At 39.9% G+C, this 19,597-nt stretch overlaps 2 protein-coding genes across 2 annotated transcripts in view; one reads left to right on the plus strand and one right to left on the minus strand.

Moving 5' to 3' along the window:
• LOC126378021 (tripeptidyl-peptidase 2) overlaps positions 1-19,597 on the minus strand; it is a 477,445-nt gene that overhangs the window by 158,454 nt on the left and 299,394 nt on the right. The gene's annotated exons all lie outside the window — the stretch shown is intronic.
• LOC126375821 (probable G-protein coupled receptor 158) overlaps positions 1-19,597 on the plus strand; it is a 122,836-nt gene that overhangs the window by 25,371 nt on the left and 77,868 nt on the right. Inside the window, exon 3 of the mRNA XM_050022897.1 lies at positions 11,717-11,900. Coding sequence (XP_049878854.1) covers positions 11,717-11,900 — 184 coding nt within the window. The remainder of the gene's footprint in view (positions 1-11,716; positions 11,901-19,597) is intronic.

Here is a 19,597-nt window from a genome sequence, read left to right on the forward strand (position 1 = left end):
GTCATTTCTCCAGGCGTTAAAGGTGCTTTATTATTTTTTGGGGTGACACCTAGACATCTGCACCGGGTGTCACTTACCTAACTCCGTCACAACTGACACGCCTTGAATTATTTCCTCGAGCGTCTTAGCGAGAAATAGAGCTATTTGTTTCAGGTTGCTGTTTTATTCCCCAAATTGCCGTAAGACGGCCGCAAATTAGGTAGTGCCTGCTGTTGCTATGATTTACTTTGGTGGGTGCATTGTCTTCTCGACTCTGTTTAATCATACATTGTTTTAAGTTTAAGCGGTTATTATCACAATTAAAACACATAATAACGGGTTCTTACCGCGTTTAAATTAGGGATATGAGACTCCCGATATTTCGACACTGTTGCAAGTGTCATGATCACGGGATGACTGATGAGATTGGAGTGGAGTAGGTATATCCAACGCGGTAAGAATCCATTATTATGTGTTTTAATTCTGTTTAATCATGCCTAAGAACAAAAGCAGATTTTTTGAGTGGTTAGTGAAACTATCCGATTCATGAGTTGTAAGTTGTAACTTTCTTTTATATGAAATCTCTTCTTAGTGTGGGTTGTGAGGTGGAATACCAACCTTATCAACCCTGGTGTCAGGTTTATTACTGAGCAGCCAAAGGCCCCTGACATGGCTTATGTAACAACAATATAAGTACTTACATCAGTAAGTAGCAACCGGGACCAACGGCTTAACGTGCCCTCCGAAGCACGGATCATCTACAAAAGTAAATAAAAATAAATAAATTCTGAAATCGGTAGGGTAGGCAGAAGCGTATAGTATACAGGGTGGTATTGACATCGTAACGAATACTGAGGGGGATGATTCAGCTCATGACTCCGAGCTAATATCAAGTGGATTTTTCCGTCGCAGAAGTATGAAACTGAAAATAATTAAAGAAAACATTATTTTTTTAATGAACCGTAGCCTCAAAGACACTAACATCCTGTATACACTCACTACTCGCTAGCTATGTTTAAGTTCCATTAAAGTGCATAAACTGTGCACAAATCCTGGAAACGACATAATGAAACGAGTGATGTATGTAAGAAAGAAAGAAAAAGAAAGAAAAAGAAAGAAAGAGAAAGAAAAAGAAAGAAAAAGAAAGAAAGAGAAAGAAAAAGAAAGAAAAAGAAAGAAAACATATTTATTCTACATATTAATGTTTCCATATATGTATTAAAAGAACAATACAATTATGAATGTATGCCGAAACGGTTCCACCTCAGCATAGTGCCGTAGCCAATAGCCAAATGTAGAGGAAGTGATAAGTTCGTCAGGATCGAAGCAAATAATCATCATCAGCCCATTAATGTCCCCAATGCTGGGGCACGGGCCTTCCCTATGGATGGATAGGGAGATCGGGCCTTAAACCACCACGCGGGCCCAGTGCGGATTGGTGGTTATTAACGACTGCTAATTCAGCCGGGACCAACGACTTAACGTGCCTTCCGAAGCACAGAGGAGCTCGAGATGAAAACTTTTTTTTTTCTGTGGTCACCCATCCTATGACCGGCCTTTGCGAAAGTCGCTTAACTTCAACAATCGCAGACCGAGCGCGTTAACCGATGCGCCACCGAGCTCCTCTGTCTCAATTTGATTGGCCGCCTCTGCTATAAATAAAACAAAATTCTCAGTCTTCCCGCGTTCCTAACTACGGCTGTCACATTCAGTCCGTAGATAACGGACAAATCCAATCTATTCACATAAATGGATACTAGTACCAACGCCTGGCATTTAACGTATGCAAATCTGAATCACTTGAATAGTCTAGAACATTTGCAGGACTGACGGTTACTGCTACTTCAAAGGAATTTATGGCTCAGTTGTCATTGCGTCTAGCCTTTGCGTTACAACTTCGAAACAGGAAAGAGTTATTCCGTCGTCTGCAGGCCTAGCGCGATATAGAAGCGCGACGCGACGCGACTCCAGGTGGGTTAAAATGGCCACATCGAAGCAGTTCATCTAAGAAAGCAATATTGCTATTTGACATTTGTTTGCATTACGCACTTACTTTTATATGCGCAAATGTCAAATTGCAATATTGCTTTCTTAGATGAATTGCTTCGATGCCAAAGCGTACCCATACATATTAATGCTCGTGACCGTACACCTAAAGCACGACAGATTTTGTTATTTATGTCGTATTTACGTCATTCGCTGAAAGGCCAGACGAAGTGAGATTGTAGGCTGTTTGCACCCAAATTATTTGTTAATAATGTACGAAGTCTTTCCTGGAAATGATGCTATTAATGTTGAATAGACGAGGGGTCGCCTTTACAACTGTATTTGTATGCGCCACAAAAGTCGGCCTTAGCGAAATGAAGCATAAAATACACTGGACTACGGCAATGGCCATTCATAAATATAAACAGCTTACCTACACATACGTCCCACTTAAAGCTTTCTAGCTTCTAGCCGTAGAGGCGGCCAATCAGCTCGCGACACCAAACACTTCAGAACTCTGATACCGACACCGCGTGGTCGACGATTTCCCTCATTCAGCGCTTATCGCTATCGACCCACTAGGGTTGTTAATTCTTTCAAATATTCTTCCTCTGAGACGACGCCCTGAGCCCAGGTTCGCGCCCCACTGGGCGCCCTCATGCCTGTTGACTTAAATTTTGTATCGGGTGAGAGCTCTCAGCGCTTCCTTTTTGTCCGGCTAAGTAGTTAATGCTATCTGCGGCAAATCTACAATAAAAAAAACCCACTTAAAGACCTGTGGGATGAACATAACAACATTGTGGTCCGAATCATATCGAGGGCCTCGACCAATAGAAGCAGCGAACGCTATAAACGCAGATAAACGTCGTACCATTGTTGGTCGAAGCCGAAAGAAATAAACCGTCCGAATTAACTGAACACATTGTTGCAAGGGTAATGAGTAGTTTCGATTCGCTCTGGTTATAACGCTGTTAACTTAGATTGGCCTGTTCCTGGGGTGTGGTTCTTTAGGGTACTTATTTATTATGTACAGTCATGAGCAATATGATGTACCCACTTTAGGACTCTGTCGCACTAACACATTGAATATTTAGTGAGTTCAATTTATCAAAATAGTTAATGTGACATGGTACCAAAATGTATAAATATTAATGCTCGTGACCGTATGCTCACGCTGCGGTCGACACTGACACAACATAGTAGTCATCATCATTTTAAGAGCCACGCTCTTGTGGGTGTAGCATTTCCCATTCCAGTCTATCAAAGGCCAATTCCTTGACTTCCCTATAAGACACGACGTTAACCTTTTCTTTAATCTGTTCCATGTAAGTTCTTCTTGGTCTTTCCCTTCCTCTCTTTCCTTCTAGCTTTCCTTCTATGATGTTTTTAATAAATTCGTCGTGCCTTATTAGGTGTCCAATCATCTTGCCTCTTCTGTCCTCAATAATTCTCAGTATTTGTCTCTTTTCCCTTACTCTTACTAGCACTTCCTCATTTGTAACCCTTTCTGTCCAACTCATTCTTTCCATCCTCCTCCAACACCACATTTCAAAGGCCTCGAGTCTCTCTCTGTCCTTCTGTGTCAGTGTTTCACGTCCATAGAGGGCTATATTCCATACGAAGGTTTTGACACATCTTTTTCTGATTGCTTTGGCAATCTTAGCCTAAAACATAGTAGTAAAGTTTCTAAAATCATATTATTTTTAGTGAGGACTCTGACGGGATTTAGTTCCTGTTCGCTAATAAATAATTGCTATTAAAATGATTTCTTGACGCAGAATTTAAAAATATCTTTCCAGGGAAATTTTACCTACAATTTTCCCCGTTCAACTTTAAGGCGGCGCAAAGATTTTATTAAGGACTTCCCCAAATACCACGGTGGAGTCAAATTGTTATAGCAAAGTGCTTTAACTTTTCCCAAGTTCGTCCCAAAGAAAATCCTGTTAAACGCCGTAGCAAATGTCAAGACCCTTTCGGAATTCTCCTTTTTCCGTTACAGACAGTTACTGATGCTTTTTTTCAATTTGACTCGCCGGCGTTTCTTGTCAATATTAATTTAATTATCGCGATGTCACTCCTAAAGTTTTAACGCGGAAAACCCATTTAGTGTCTGACAAAAAAGTATTTTTCAAGTTTTAAAATATTATTTGTCATGGCAATGGGGTTTACAATCTTTCTTTTTTGACGAGACTTAAGCATTTCATGAGGAACTCGGTGGCGCAGCGGTAAACGCGCTCAGTCTGCGATTGTTGAGGTTAAACAACTTTCGCAAAGGCCGGTCATAGGATGGGTGACCACAAAAAAACAAGTTTTCATCTCGAACTCCTCCGTGCTTCGGAAGGCACGTTAAGCCGTTGGTCCCGGCTACATTAGCAGTCGTTAATAACCACCAATCCGCACTGGGCCCGCGTGGTGGTTTAAGGCCCGATCTCCCTATCCATCCATAGGGAAGGCCCATGCCCCACTGGTGATGATGATGAAGTATTCATATTTTAAAGAACGAAACGTGTTGTTGAAAAGGTCCTTGTAAAACTTAGTGATTATAATCTCTTTGAGCATTTATTTAGGTACAACATTACGTAATTATAGTAATATTAGTGATACGGCCTCCGTGGTCCAGTGGTTGAGCGTTCTGCTCACGATCTGGAAGTTCCGGGTTCGAATCCCGGTGGGGACTAATCACTTTGTGATCCCTAGTTTGGTTAGGACATTGCAGGCTGATCACCTGATTGTCCAGAAGTAAGATGATCCGTGCTTCGGAAAGCACGTTAAGCCGTTGGTCCCTGTTGCTACTTACTAGAGTAAGTACGTAGGAGTCACGTTAGGGGCCTTGGGCGGCTCAAAAATAACCCTGACACCAGGGTTGATGAGGTAGGTCATGCACCTCACAACCCACAGGATAGAAGAGAAGAAATGATATTCGAGTTCTTTTCGCCGCTTCTCCACAACGTCACATGTTCCGTTAAAACTCGTCTTTCAATAAATGTTCTTCGATGGTCTATAGATTCACCTCAGATTGCATTCGCTACTTGGCTGGAAAAGAAGACGATCTAAGATTCAGAAAGGGGTCAATGGTATCCCAAGCGATTTCCCATGCAGATTTGCATAAGCTTGTTATGTATGTTTCCGTCCAAGAGGATTTGTCACTTGCTAAGCGTTAGGTCGCTCTAATTAATGATACTGTGGTGTCGAGATAAGCTTTGAATAATCTTACGTCAGGCCCGGACTGGCCACAGAGCAGGCGAGCTTGCCGGCTGCCGGCTGGTCTGACTGCTGGCTCGTTCGACCATCGACTATTCCGCTATCCTTATTATTATTATTTCATGCCTTCTCATTTTCTACCACTTCTTCCGATTTTAGGCATTCTCTTTTCAAGATATTAACCCTTTCACAGGATATCATGGATCATTGATGGTTCATAATGTTTAAGCGACAATTTGGGCGAAATTGACTTATATATAGCTTTAGATCGGACCTTGGGATCGGAGCGTCATTAGACGTTCTGTCTTTGAAAGTGTTAATCGCTACACTCAGAAATCAGATTTATTCAATACTAGCGGCCGCCCGCGACTTCGTCCGCGTGGATTTCAGTTTCCGCGGTAAAAAATCCGATATTTTAAATGATTAAATTTAGGGACTCTAAATTTAATAAAAAAAAATGTACGTAAGTAGATAAATCACTACACAGCCCTAATCATAGGCCTGGCATTTTTGTAGGATCATTTATCATAAACATCTCTATCATATCATACATTACATATGTGTAATAGTTTTGTCAGCGCACGTCAAAATTGCTCGCAGATGGTAGATTTTTTCCTATTTACTTGACACTTATCGTCAAATTTTGGTCAATTCACACAATATCTTTATAAATTGAAGCCTATTTATTATTCCGATGTATAACTTACATTATTGTAAAGTTTCATTGAAATCCATTCAGTAGTTTTTGTTTGAAAGAGTAACAAACATCCAAACATCCATACTCACAAACTTTCACATTTATAATATTAGTAAGATTAGTAAGATAATATCATAGATTATAAACTTGTTCAAGGTCAATTTATCATTTTTAATCTACGTTATTTCGCAAGGTATTATGCCTGAAGAGAAGAAATTACAAGAAACTGCAACATCAACACATCTTTTAAATCAGTGTTGGTGTACATTACAAGTTATTTAATAACTAGAGGTACACATTAAATTTAATACCAGGCATTCGTATTATTTAGGTAATCATTAATCTTATAATAATCTTTTTTACATAAAGTTAGCTTCACATGAGCTTTACATTTATTTTCTGACAAATGCAAAATACAGTCTGGTATTTTATTGTAAAAACGTATATATTTCCACCAATCCTTCCGATATCAAACCCCTATACTTCATTATAAAAAAAAGATAAGCAATCCGCGTCATCACTTCGCTTCAGTAAATTACCTCCTGACTGTCTACCCCGGACAACGGCACGGCACTATTAGTACATGTTTGTGATGACGGCTGAACGATCCCATCGGCGGAAGGTCCTGCAAGAACCCGCCTGGTTTGCTATCACCCTCTCTCGTAGAGGCCCGATTACCTTTCAAATGACCAGGGCGTGGTCGACGATTTCCTCCATTCAGCGCTTATCGCTATCGACTCACTAGGGTCGATTAAATCTTTCCAATATTATCCTCCCAGACGACGTCTTGAGCCGAGTTTCGCGCTCAAATGCACCCTCAAGCCTGTTGTCCTAAATTTTGAATTTGTCCAGCTAAGTAGTTAATGCCATTTGCGCAAATCTACAGTCAGTAAAGTAAGAAAAAGTCAATTGTCCCGGCCGGTGTCAGGTGTCAGTCCGGTGAGCGTTAGAATGACTGGTCACTCGGCGTATTTTAAGTTGAAGTACAGTCATGAGCAATATCATATACCCACTTTAGAACCCTGTCGCACTATTATATTTGACATTTAATGAGACTTACGGTTTAATTTAACAGCAGCAGCAGTAACTGTCAGTACTATTCAGAGGAGGAGGACAGGAGTCCTAGTATGGCTTTGTAATAGTCTACCCTGGGCGCCATACCACTTGCGTCAGACAGAGTACTGCGGGGCGGACGGCAAGAGGGAAACCACTACCCTATTTTTCCCTAAAAAAGTAGCATGGAAAACGCTGCACCGACAAGAGCGTGGCTCTTAAATTGATGATGATGATGACGGTTTAATTTGTCAAAATAGCTAATGTGACATGGTTTCAAAGCGTATGTACATATTAGTACTCGTGACCGTACCATCACACCACCACCGGGTCCACTTCCTGACTATGCGAATTTTCGATCTAATATCGTCCGGCCATTATGATTCTCACTCAGTCCGGACCTGTCTTAGATCACATCAAATAAGTCAAGTGGCCCGGCGGGGTTCAGGTCTCAGTCCGGTGAGCGTGAGAATGACTGGTCACTCGACGTATTTGAAGTTGAAGTAACATTACACCACCAGCGGGTCCTCATCCTGACTATGCGAATTTTCGATCTAATATCGTCCGGCCATTATGACTCTCACTCAGTCCGGGCCGGTCTTAGATCACATCAAATAAGTCAAGTGGCCCGGCAGGGTTCAGGTCTCAGTCCGGTGAGCGTGAGAATGACTGGTCACTCGACGTATTTGAAGTTGAAGTAACATTACACCACCAGCGGGTCCACTTCCTGACTATGCGCATTTTCGATCTTATATATCGTCCGGCCATTATGACTCTCACTCAGTCCGGGCCGGTCTTAGATCACATCAAATAAGTCAAGTGGCCCGGCAGGGTTCAGGTCTCAGTCCGGTGAGCGTGAGAATGACTGGTCACTCGACGTATTTGAAGTTGAAGTAACATTACACCACCAGCGGGTCCTCATCCTGACTATGCGAATTTTCGATCTAATATCGTCCGGCCATTATGAGTCTCACTCAGTCCGGGCCGGTCTTAGATCACATCAAATAAGTCAAGTGGCCCGGCAGGGTTCAGGTCTCAGTCCGGTGAGCGTGAGAATGACTGGTCACTCGCCGTATTTGAAGTTGAAGTAACATTACACCACCAGCGGGTCCTCATCCTGACTATGCGCATTTTCGATCTTATATATCGTCCGGCCATTATGACTCTCACTCAGTCCGGGCCGGTCTTAGATCACATCAAATAAGTCAAGTGGCCCGGCAGGGTTCAGGTCTCAGTCCGGTGAGCGTGAGAATGACTGGTCACTCGACGTATTTGAAGTTGAAGTAACATTACACCACCAGCGGGTCCTCATCCTGACTATGCGAATTTTCGATCTAATATCGTCCGGCCATTATGGATCTCACTCAGTCCGGGCCGGTCTTAGATCACATCAAATAAGTCAAGTGGCCCGGCAGGGTTCAGGTCTCAGTCCGGTGAGCGTGAGAATGACTGGTCACTCGCCGTATTTGAAGTTGAAGTAACATTACACCACCAGCGGGTCCTCATCCTGACTATGCGCATTTTCGATCTTATATATCGTCCGGCCATTATGACTCTCACTCAGTCCGGGCCGGTCTTAGATCACATCAAATAAGTCAAGTGGCCCGGCAGGGTTCAGGTCTCAGTCCGGTGAGCGTGAGAATGACTGGTCACTCGACGTATTTGAAGTTGAAGTAACATTACACCACCAGCGGGTCCTCATCCTGACTATGCGAATTTTCGATCTAATATCGTCCGGCCATTATGAGTCTCACTCAGTCCGGGCCGGTCTTAGATCACATCAAATAAGTCAAGTGGCCCGGCAGGGTTCAGGTCTCAGTCCGGTGAGCGTGAGAATGACTGGTCACTCGCCGTATTTGAAGTTGAAGTAACATTACACCACCAGCGGGTCCTCATCCTGACTATGCGCATTTTCGATCTTATATATCGTCCGGCCATTATGACTCTCACTCAGTCCGGGCCTGTCCTACATCCACATACAATGTAGACAAGTTACATATATGACGCACAAACTCACTCATTCACCACGGTTGTTAGTTGATAACTCGTCGACATCCTTAGTTATAGACAGACAGACAGACAGACAGACAATAGAGAATACCAGTAGTACACAAATGATCTGGTACTATTAAAGTTATTGCCACACGTTTGAATCTTTGTTATTGTGCCATTGACAGCGACATCCCGAATTTTCATGGCGACATTGTTATGGCGAAACATATATTATTATATTGTTATATAACTAACTGATTTGTCAACTTTTCTCCATGTTCTGATCAAATAATAAATAAAATATGTAAATATTCTGGGCATTTGTAATATATATACACTTCTCATCAAAAAAATCGAAACACTTCCGTTTTCATTGTTTCTGTCCGAATTTAACACAAAAAAGAATTCATTTGTTTATCTTATAAACGAAATGAATCACTGTTTTGAGACAAATGTGTGTTTAGGGTTGGAGTACATTTAGCGTTTAAAAACTAAAAATTGGCGCCTATCCTTAAACTTTTTGTTTTTTATTTCAATACTGTGACTTTGGGACGTCTGAAAAAAGGTTTTTTTTCTAAAACGTATGGATACTTCGCCCACAGAAGCCGCCCAAGTTGTGGCATTGCTGGATTCTGGCCTTAGTCAGCGTGTTGTGGCTGCAAGACTAAGCCTGTCATCTGTTCATAGAGTCTATAAACGTTATCGGGAGACTGGTTTGTTCACGCGCCGTTCAGGATCTGGCAGGAATCGGGTCACTTCTGAGCGAGATGATCGATTTATTGTAACAACTTCTTTAAGAAATCGACGCCTTAACGCTTTTCAACTGCAGCAGCGGCTTCGTGTTGTACGAAGGGTGGCTGTAAGTGACTCTACAATTAGAAGAAGGTTGAAGGATCGTGGACTGGTACCGCATAAGCCAGCAAATGGGCCGAAATTAACTGCAGACCATCGAAGAGCGCGCCTTAACTTTGCACGTGAGCACCTAAATTGGTCATACCTACAGTGGAGCAAAGTTCTCTTTTCTGATGAGTGTAAAATTATGCTGTATGGTAACGACGGAAGGAACAAGGTCTACAGAAGAGACGGAGAACGCTATGCACAATGCTGCATTGAAGAAAAGGTCAGCTATGGTGGCGGTTCGTGGACGGTTTGGGGAGGAATCAGCGCCGACGGTAAGACAGAGCTTGCTTTCGTGTCTGGGCCACGTCTGCCTGCACTAAACTGTCATCGGTACGTCGAAGAGTGTCTCGAGCCTCATGTGATGCCCTATGCACATTTTATTGGCAACGGCTTCATATTCATGCACGACAATGCTAGGGCTCACACCGCGGGCGTCGTACGAGATTAACGACTTAACGAAGTCGATATCTCTATTATGGAATGGCCAGCAAGAAGCCCGGACATGAATCCCATTGAACATCTGCGGGATGAATTAAAGAGACGAATTCAAGCAAGAGATCCTGCCCCAGAAACACTTAGCCAGCTGCAAGATGCAATCCAAGAGGAATGGGACAATATACCACAGCATGTGATCGTGACTCTCATCCGATCGATGAAGAACCGTATGGAAGCAGTAATTAGAGCTCGGGGAGGGAATACAAGTTATTAAATAAACGTTTTTTAGCTTTTTTTTTCATTTACGTGTGTTGTTTTATCCATTTCCTTTATACTCCATACGGAATAAAAATGACTCATTTAACAAAATACGAAACCTATGAAAAATTCATTTAAATTTAGAACATTAACATTAAGATTTGATAAGCTCATATTACTCAGTATTAAACGACATTTAACATTTATTCCTAAATGTACACATTTTTCTGATAATCCTGACAAAACGTAAACTTGCAAGGTGTTTCGATTTTTTTGATGAGAAGTGTATATATATGTTTTGATTTTGCTGGTTTTGACATATAAAGCGGATGAAGGATTATTAATCTTATTAGATTACGAAAGCAGTATATAAAGCGAAGGTTGGTGGTAGGGCTGGCAGAGTAAGATCTAGAATACATTGACCAAATTGAAGATGTCCTTAGAAAAGGTTCAGTAAGATTTACTCTAAACCGGCGTGCTATGCATATATATCAATCGTTTCATATATATATGAAACGATTGATGAATGTGGAAGAAGCAAGAGAAGTATGTCAGGGTCGAAGCAAATGGAATTCCATAGTCTCTACTTACCCTGGTCGGGAAATAGGCGTGAGTTTATGTTTGTATGTATGTGTTGACCAAATAAACAATATTCTATTCTATTCTGCCTGTGATGTCGCAGGTTCAATTCCTAGTGCAGATCTTTAAGCAATGATTTTTGAAATTGGATGATGATGCTCAGTGGTCAATAAAAAACGTCGTGAGGAACCCACATTCGGGCTGGTATTTTCCTTTACTCGGATGAAACGTCAGATTCATCTGAATCATAAAAAGTTTATCACGTGCTCAGCACTGAAGGAAACATCGTGGGGAAAACCATATTCCCAAGAAATGCGTTTCGGAGGTATGTGACCCAAAAACCTGTATTGGGCTGGTTTTCCCTTCGCAGGTTGAAAGATCAGACAGGCAGTCAATTCTCTAAAAAACTGGACCTGTAAAATCATCATCCTAGGTAAGCGGGATAACGCTAGGGAGATGATGATGTGATGTTCACAGGATTTTTTTTTAAATAGCAGGTTGAATTATGACAGACAGACATATAAAGTGTTATATAAAAACAGTAGGTGTCCCCTCATTATAGAACTCCGGCCAAGTAGCTAATGCCATCTGCAGCAACTCTACAAAACCTCATTATAGCGTATATTTTTTTTCCAGGTTACCACACATACACGCACAACGATACTGCGCACACGCCGCGAGAGTCCGATGAGATCCTGATAGTGACATACGAGGACGGCAAATGGTCGAAGCCGTACTATGACTGTGGTGGCGGCAACATATGGATGCTCACTTACACCGTGCCATTCTTCGGTTACAGCAATGGCACTTATTTCTTCAAGTAAGTTTTAATAATAACTAGAAGTCGCGTGGTTCGCTCGCAGCAAGCTGCTCGCGTGTCCTGTATTAGTTCGAAGCTTTTTACCGCCATTTTTTTACCGCGATAGAATTTGACCAAGACTTAAATAGGTCTCGTGAAATCAAAAAAGTTCTAGGTGCTATAGTTTTGCCAGGCCGTAGGGTGTCTCCCTGATGCGGAGCAGTTTTCAAAGATGACGTTCCGATCACACCCTTATACATCATTTTTACACCCGAGACATTTTCTGGAAAAACCAAAGTTTCTATGGCGGCCATCTTGTTTTTTCGCCATTTTGTGTTTTAATAATAATAATAAAAACACTTTATTGCACACAAAAAGAAGTAAAAAGTAATAAAGTAGTAGTGTGTAGTAGTAGTAGTAGTAGTAGAGTAGTAGTGGAGTGTAGTGGAGTGTGGTAGTAGTAGTAGTAGTAGTAGTAGTAAGAAGTAGTGGTTAAGTTTTATTTTTATATTAATAAAAATATGGTTGCGGGTACTGTATTGAAATAGACTACTCTGGGCGCCGTCACACTCGCGTCAGACGGAGTACTGCGGTGCGGAAGGCAAGAGGAAACCACTGCTCTATTTTTCCCTAAAAAAGTATCACGGAGAATGCACCGATAAGTGTTAAATTCTGATAAGTGGTTTAAGAGTTAAAGGGGAACCAACGTGCATACACACATACATACATTCATAGCGCTCAAACACATAACCCTTTTTTTATTCGCCGCAGTCTTGTAGTTGTTAGAGCGTTGGGCCCTATGGGGATATTGTCGAAATCACATATAGTGAGCTTATCTTATGTTACAAACAGCATAAATAAACGACTGTCTTGCTAAATAGCAATACGCAGCTATTCACGTGTGGCTAAATTACTAAACTTCCCTACTGATGTTGTTTGAAGTGTACTCCATGTTAATTACGACTGAAGAGCCCTCATACCAAACAGCAATTCAGAGTTTCCTTCCTCTCAGAATAGATACAGTACAATCCGATATGTGTGTTATTCCCATAATAATTTGGTTATCATAGACTATCAAACGCGAGTTTAGAAGATATAAATGCATGAGATCAAATATCAGAGTCGTGGTACAAATATCAGCGTCGTGGTTCACGCAGCGACTTGTGCTGAGTGAGGCTTTTTTTATATCAGGATGTCCACCACCACCTTATGATCATTTCGACGAATATCCATCTTGCTTTGTTGCAATTGCAGAAATTTCTACTAGACTTCCAAGCAACTTTTGGGTACAGGAAAATTTTGAAGAAATAATAGTAACGAGTCATGGATTGTAAACTCGCCTGGCAACACAGCTGTTGTACAATAGTAACTTAAAGAGTTTTTAATAAACTAAGAGAAGTTTTTTGTCAACTTCATATAAGATCTAATGCTAACATAAGAAATAACAGAATCTATTCCAGTTTTTTTTTTAAATTGGCAACGTAAGAAAATTCCTACGTAGGTAACTGAATTTCAGATGAAACTAATTTATAAATATTCTAGAAAATAACACAGGCCTCTCATTTTCTATCGAAATAAGAACATTCCATCAAAAGAAAAACATCTACTTTTATAAAAATACCTTTTTAAAAGCTCCAAAAGCTTTCAAATCAAGCCGAGATTAAACATCAAAGGCATACGGTTCTATTTGCAATAACCAAGATTAGGGTATTGATATTTGGAATCCTTGTGTAAAAGGATTATACAGAATTGTACTGAAATCTGAAAACACGATAAAGAATGGTAAGACGGGAGTACTTTGACGTAGGGAAAAGTAAATAATAATGTAATCTGGAAAGACAAGGGTTCAACCATTGATGTATATATATAACATCCTGTTTCTATAATACCGTCACTGGAAAGGCAAAACCGATATACTTTTTCAATGCAAGCTTGAATTTTTGTTACAAAATAAATATTTAATTTTGACAAAGAAATTGAGTTAAATATCTGATATTTTATTTTTAATGTAGCTTTGTATTATGTGTTATATTATGTAATTTGTATTATATTTTATTGTAATTATCATATAAGTTGTTGTGTCCTTCCAGGGTGTTATGTATAAAAATGACTTTGATTTCTTATTTGACATGTGACTAGGCAATAAATGAATAAATAAATACCATAAACATGAACAGCCTATATACAAATAATTATATATGACATTTGTTTTCGAATTTCGAAACCCATATTCCCGAGAAATTCATTTTCGGAGGTATGTGACCTAACCTGTATTAAGCTGGTTTTCCCTTCGCGGGTTGGAAGGTCAGACAGGCAGTCGCTTCTGTAAAAAATCGCATCTGTCTAATCTTTAAATTAGCTAAGCGGACCTTGTGAAAAAACGGGATAATGCTAGGGAGATGATGATGAACAGAATACCATACCTCATTTTATTTAACGTGCCCTCCGAATCACAGAATCATCTTAATTTTTCGCACAAACAGGTGATTCAAGCCAGCATAGTCCTTACCAATCAAAGGACAGTCTCACAAAGTGATTTCGACTATGTCCCCATTGGAAATCGAACCGGGACATCCAGATCGTGAGCCGAACGCTCTATCCACTAGACCACGGAGGCGTTGGTCCCGGCTATTAGCCATAAAAGCACTTCTATCGATCCGCAGTAGAGCAGCGTGGTGGAGTATGCTCCATACCCCCTCCGGTTAATTGAGGGTGGGGGGGGCGTATGCTCAGCAGTGGGACGTATATAGGTTGTTTACGTGTATTGTATTCGTCTTCTTAACATCATCCTCTTCGACATTTTGTCGATTATTCTGTTCGCAGAACACTACTCTCGTTTTAAAATTAGCACATTAATTGGAAATTCAGCAAAGTTTTTATCAAAGTACGATAAAGGGTATGAACATTATTAATTTTCCTTTGGAAACAGTATTTCTCCTTTATTAATCGTCAGTTCCAAAGATAAAGTTAAAAGATAAAGATTTTTATTGTGTATTTATTTAGGTACAGTTATATATAAATGCTGCATTTATAGTTGCTAATTAAGTCTCACTATTTTTTCCTTTGCAGGCATATACACAATTCGCACAGGCAATGATATAATTCTGAGCCGAAGTTCGCGCCCAACTAGGCACCCTCAAGCCTGTTGTCTTAAACGTTGTACCGGGTGAGAGCCTTCAGCGCTCCCCATTTCCGGCCAAGTAATTAATGCCATCTGCGGCAAACCTACAATAAGTCACGTCAACGATAAAACATTCAAACAATCAATGATATTTCATCAAGTGTACAAGTAACATGACAATAACTTTTTTATTATCAGCAACAATTAAAGTATTTTTTTTTTAAGAATTTATTGTGAGATCATGTTAGTGAAGAAAGAGAGAAAAAAAAACTAGAAAAAAAGATTATTGTAAGTACTTTAATTGTAGATTCATCTAAGCGACCTTCCCCACGATGCGATGCTATTCGATCAAATATCGAAACAAATGTCGATTTAAGTATAGCAGTAGTTTTAGACGGATGAGACGTTCATTATGCAAAATTGACGATTCAAAGTGTAACTATGTTACCAACTAAATAAATATATTTTTGAATTTGAATTTCAATATAGGATTGACCACATAAGTCTATGTTTTTATGAAATATTGAGTTATGTCATCGACTAACAATTTACAAAAGTCGAACTTTTTGTTGTTGATACTGTATTTTAAACTTTTCCCTAAAGTCGTATCGTACACCCACGCCATATCTGATTATGCCATAGGGAACATCCCTAACAGAAAACCCCACGTCACTGAGTCCAAATTAGAATTTCCGGTATAACTGTACGTAAATTGCTGCCCTGTTTAAATTGGAAGATTAATTGGCAACTGCTAACAATCCTTCAGAATTTGCATTCAAACTGTTCAAGATTGGAAATCCTTTATAAGAAGATATTGGGGTTGAAACATTGCCGCGACGGTATTTAAACTAGATTTGTTATAACTGTAAAGAAGATGTCACTGCTTCATCGACATAACATGTAACACGTAGCCATAGAAGAAGGAATAATACTACGTATAGAAAGGCAACTCTCTGCTCTCCACCAGCGTCTGAGCTAGGTTTACCTCACCCCTCCTCGAACATAGTTTACACTTGAATCGTATGGCGGCAGACGTCACACACACAGATGCGCGTGTACGATAACGTCAATGTGTGGTATCTGTGTAAAACGAGGTTGTTTGTATGAAGTGTCCGGGGTGTGAAGTTGCGTTACGAAGCTGTTGCAGTCCTTATGTAGAATGATAGTCGTTATCTTTTCCCTTGAGGTTGAAAAGTCAGATTGGCAGTCGTGAAAACCAGACTTTGTTAATACCCTTAGATTAGCTACATGGACCCGAAGACCCCGGAATAAAAAATGTGATAAACGCTGCTAGAGAGATTATGATCTGTATTTTGTGTAATAGCCATCGTAATGAAGGGAAAATGCCGCCTTTTGTCATCCGAGTACTTTTTTTTTTTTTCGAAGTGACTTAGTGCAGATTTGCCGCAAATGGCATTAAATACTTGGCCGGATAAATAGAGAGCGCTGAGGACTTTCACCTGGTAAAAAAATTAAGACAACAGGTCTGAAGGTGCCCAGGAGAGCGCTGACCTCGGATTAGGGTACCTCTGACTACTCCAATCGATCGTAAGCTTATATTGTTACTTTGTTTACGCAAATATCCTATTTCTGTTACCCAGTTCAATTTGCAAAAGATCGTATATACTATGTAAAGGCAACGAAATGATATTGCATACAGATAAGTATTAGGGCATAGAATATAGAACGCCCCGCACCAATTCGTATCGGTATCGAGCTATACAGGGTGTTAGTGATATCGTAACGAAAACTTTGAGGGATGATTCAGGCCATGATTCTGAGTTGATATCAAGCGGATTTTTCCGTTGCAAAAGTATGGAACTAAAAAAAACACAAAAATTTTAATGAATTTTTCGAGCTGAAAATCCACTTGACATCAACTCAGAATCATGGTCTGAATCATCCCCCTCAGTATTCGTTACGGTATCACGTCACTAAAACCTCAGCGCCACCCCCCCAACCCGGTGGATCCCATTGACAAAATACTTCATACAAAAATCTCATTCTTACCGTGTTTCGCCTAACAGATGAGTGCGAAGGAGACACTGCCCGCGCGTTTTCCCCCATGGTTCTTAGCGACTTACTGTCATTTGAAACTATAGTAAGACCCAGAGCTGAGATTACTAGCAAGGGGAGAATTCTGCGCCTGATTGGTGCCGGGCGGAATGTTGCCGTTCTATACGTAGTATTATTCTTTATTCTATGCTTTAACCTAAACGGCCATAAGCCTTTAAGGAATGAGTGAGAGCGTGAGGACTGTCTGCCTCACTCGCACTTACGCGTTATGCACGACTTTTTTGTATGGAGTGTCCGGGCTGTGGCCGGTCTGTGAATATGGAAAACAAACAATAATATGACCCAATGGTAGCAAGTCCTCACAAAATTCGGTTATCCTAAGTGAATAATCCATAAAGGCAATCATACCTTCGTACGGTCTGTGGGGAGGTATTTCGCCAATTGTTTTTGCTAGAATATCGGGATAAGAATATATGTTTTCTTTCTTTATAATAAGATCAATATTCTATTAACAGTCTGAGCTGATCACTGGGTACTTGCTTTATCCTTTTAACAAGAAAGATTTGGAGTAACTCCGCTACGTTAGTTATGCCAAATGAATGAGTTACTTATCGATCTGTAGTATATTGATTGTGTAGTACCTAGTTCTGAATGTTAAGAAAACGAAGTGTATTAAATTTTACCTTATGTAAACATACAATAACATTAAAATTGACGATAACAAACTAGATTTTGTTGAACACGCTGTTTTCTTATGAATTACTGTAGATTCAAAACTTCAATGCGGACCACATTTTGTATTACGAGCGGACAAGCTAAGTTCAGCAGTAATGTCGTCAGAAGAATCCGTCAACTCACAAATGTACCCACTGCTAAACTTGTCTACTTCAGCTACTTCCACAGCATAATGTTTTACGGAACTTTGCTGATGTACAAACTATTTTCATTATCCAAAAAAGATCAGTTCGCGCTGTTTAGAATCTGCTTTGTCGAGACTCTCAGAGGGAACTTTTTAGCCTGATATTTTGCCTAACGTGTAGAGTTTCTGGACTAGGTGTTTGTATACTTGTTAGGGCATGGAGAGTTAGAAGCTTGGCTTTATATGAGACCTGATATTTTTTTGACATTACGTTCGATATGACCCTTGTCTTGGCGACATTTACATGAAAATGATTTTAGTACTTAGTTTAAACAACTCTAATTACTACACTACTCTTGGCTAATAGCTATGATCGATCATTTACAGTACTATACCATAGAATACCATACACATATTTCTGACTTTTACCGACTTCACAAAAGGAGGAGGTTCTCAATTAGACCGTATTTTTTTTATGTTTGGTCGGTTATAACTTCGTCGTTTATGAACCGATTTTGATAATTAAGTTTTGTCTCTAAAGCCCCCTGTCAATTAAGCGTTTGTCGAGCGACATATGTGTTGTTGGCGATATCGGATGATGTCGCCAAATTTCGCTCGAACGCTCTGCTCCAAATATATTACAATTAAATGTCGAGCGAAGTCTGGGGGGAGAAAAAGAGGCCACATCGAAGCAATTAATCTAAAAAGAAATATTGCAATTTGACGTTTGCGTATATAAAAGTAAGTGCGCAATGCGCGCAAATATCAAATATCAATATTGCTTTCTGGCCTTTTTATCCCCCCAGATTTCGCTCGACATTTAATAGTAATATATTTGGAGTCGAGCGTTCGAGCGAAATTTGGCGACCCCCTGGTGTGACAAATATGGCCTCGAGCAAACGAGCCTTGATACATAACAATCTTAACAATATCTATTTAGAGGGTTACCTTCATTACAATAGCTATAACCGTCCTGACTCCTGAGGCATCAAATATTTATTTTTTTGTCCACTTTTGTTTCTTTCTCGAATATCTTGTATAATTTTCTGTTCTTTGTACCACGCGATATATTTTTTTCTCTAGTTGTTTTCTGCTTGTGATACAATGTAAATGTGTCTATCCACATGGTCGTTGAATAAATTCTTTCTGTTCTTTCTACCACGCGATATATTTTTTTCTCTAGTTGTTTTCTGCTTGTGATACAATGTAAATGTGTCTATCCACATGGTCGTTGAATAAATTCGCTTATCGTACCCCAAATTTGTCACTGTATTTTGCTTTTTAAATCGTGTTCAAAGAGACTTTTCTAGAATATTTTATACGGGTTAAACGTGGTTTAAATACTGTACATTTTATTATAATATTTTACTTTTACGCTCTCGACTTAGCGAGCATTGTAGAGTCTAAAGATTTTAGCCATTTCGGTAGTTTCCACCTTTCTAAAGGTTTTTTAATCAACCATGACTCGCCTTTATGTTGAGATGATGGATGGGTTAGGCTGGTATTGTACGAAATAGAAAAAGTTTAGGAGTTTTTTATTCTTTTTTCTCTATTGCCTTAAATAAATACACGTTTATTTTGGTGCAATTCCAAATTCGTCAAAAAATATAATCTCAATTGTACTTACCAATTCGGAACCCATTGTATTTTTAGTCATTGTTTTTTTTTTTTAGGCAAGAGTAGCATGGAGAATGCGCTCTTGTCGATGGCGTGGCTTTTAAA

The sequence above is a fragment of the Pectinophora gossypiella genome, chromosome 2 (assembly GCF_024362695.1).
Source record: "Pectinophora gossypiella chromosome 2, ilPecGoss1.1, whole genome shotgun sequence".
Lineage (NCBI taxonomy): Eukaryota > Metazoa > Arthropoda > Insecta > Lepidoptera > Gelechiidae > Pectinophora > Pectinophora gossypiella.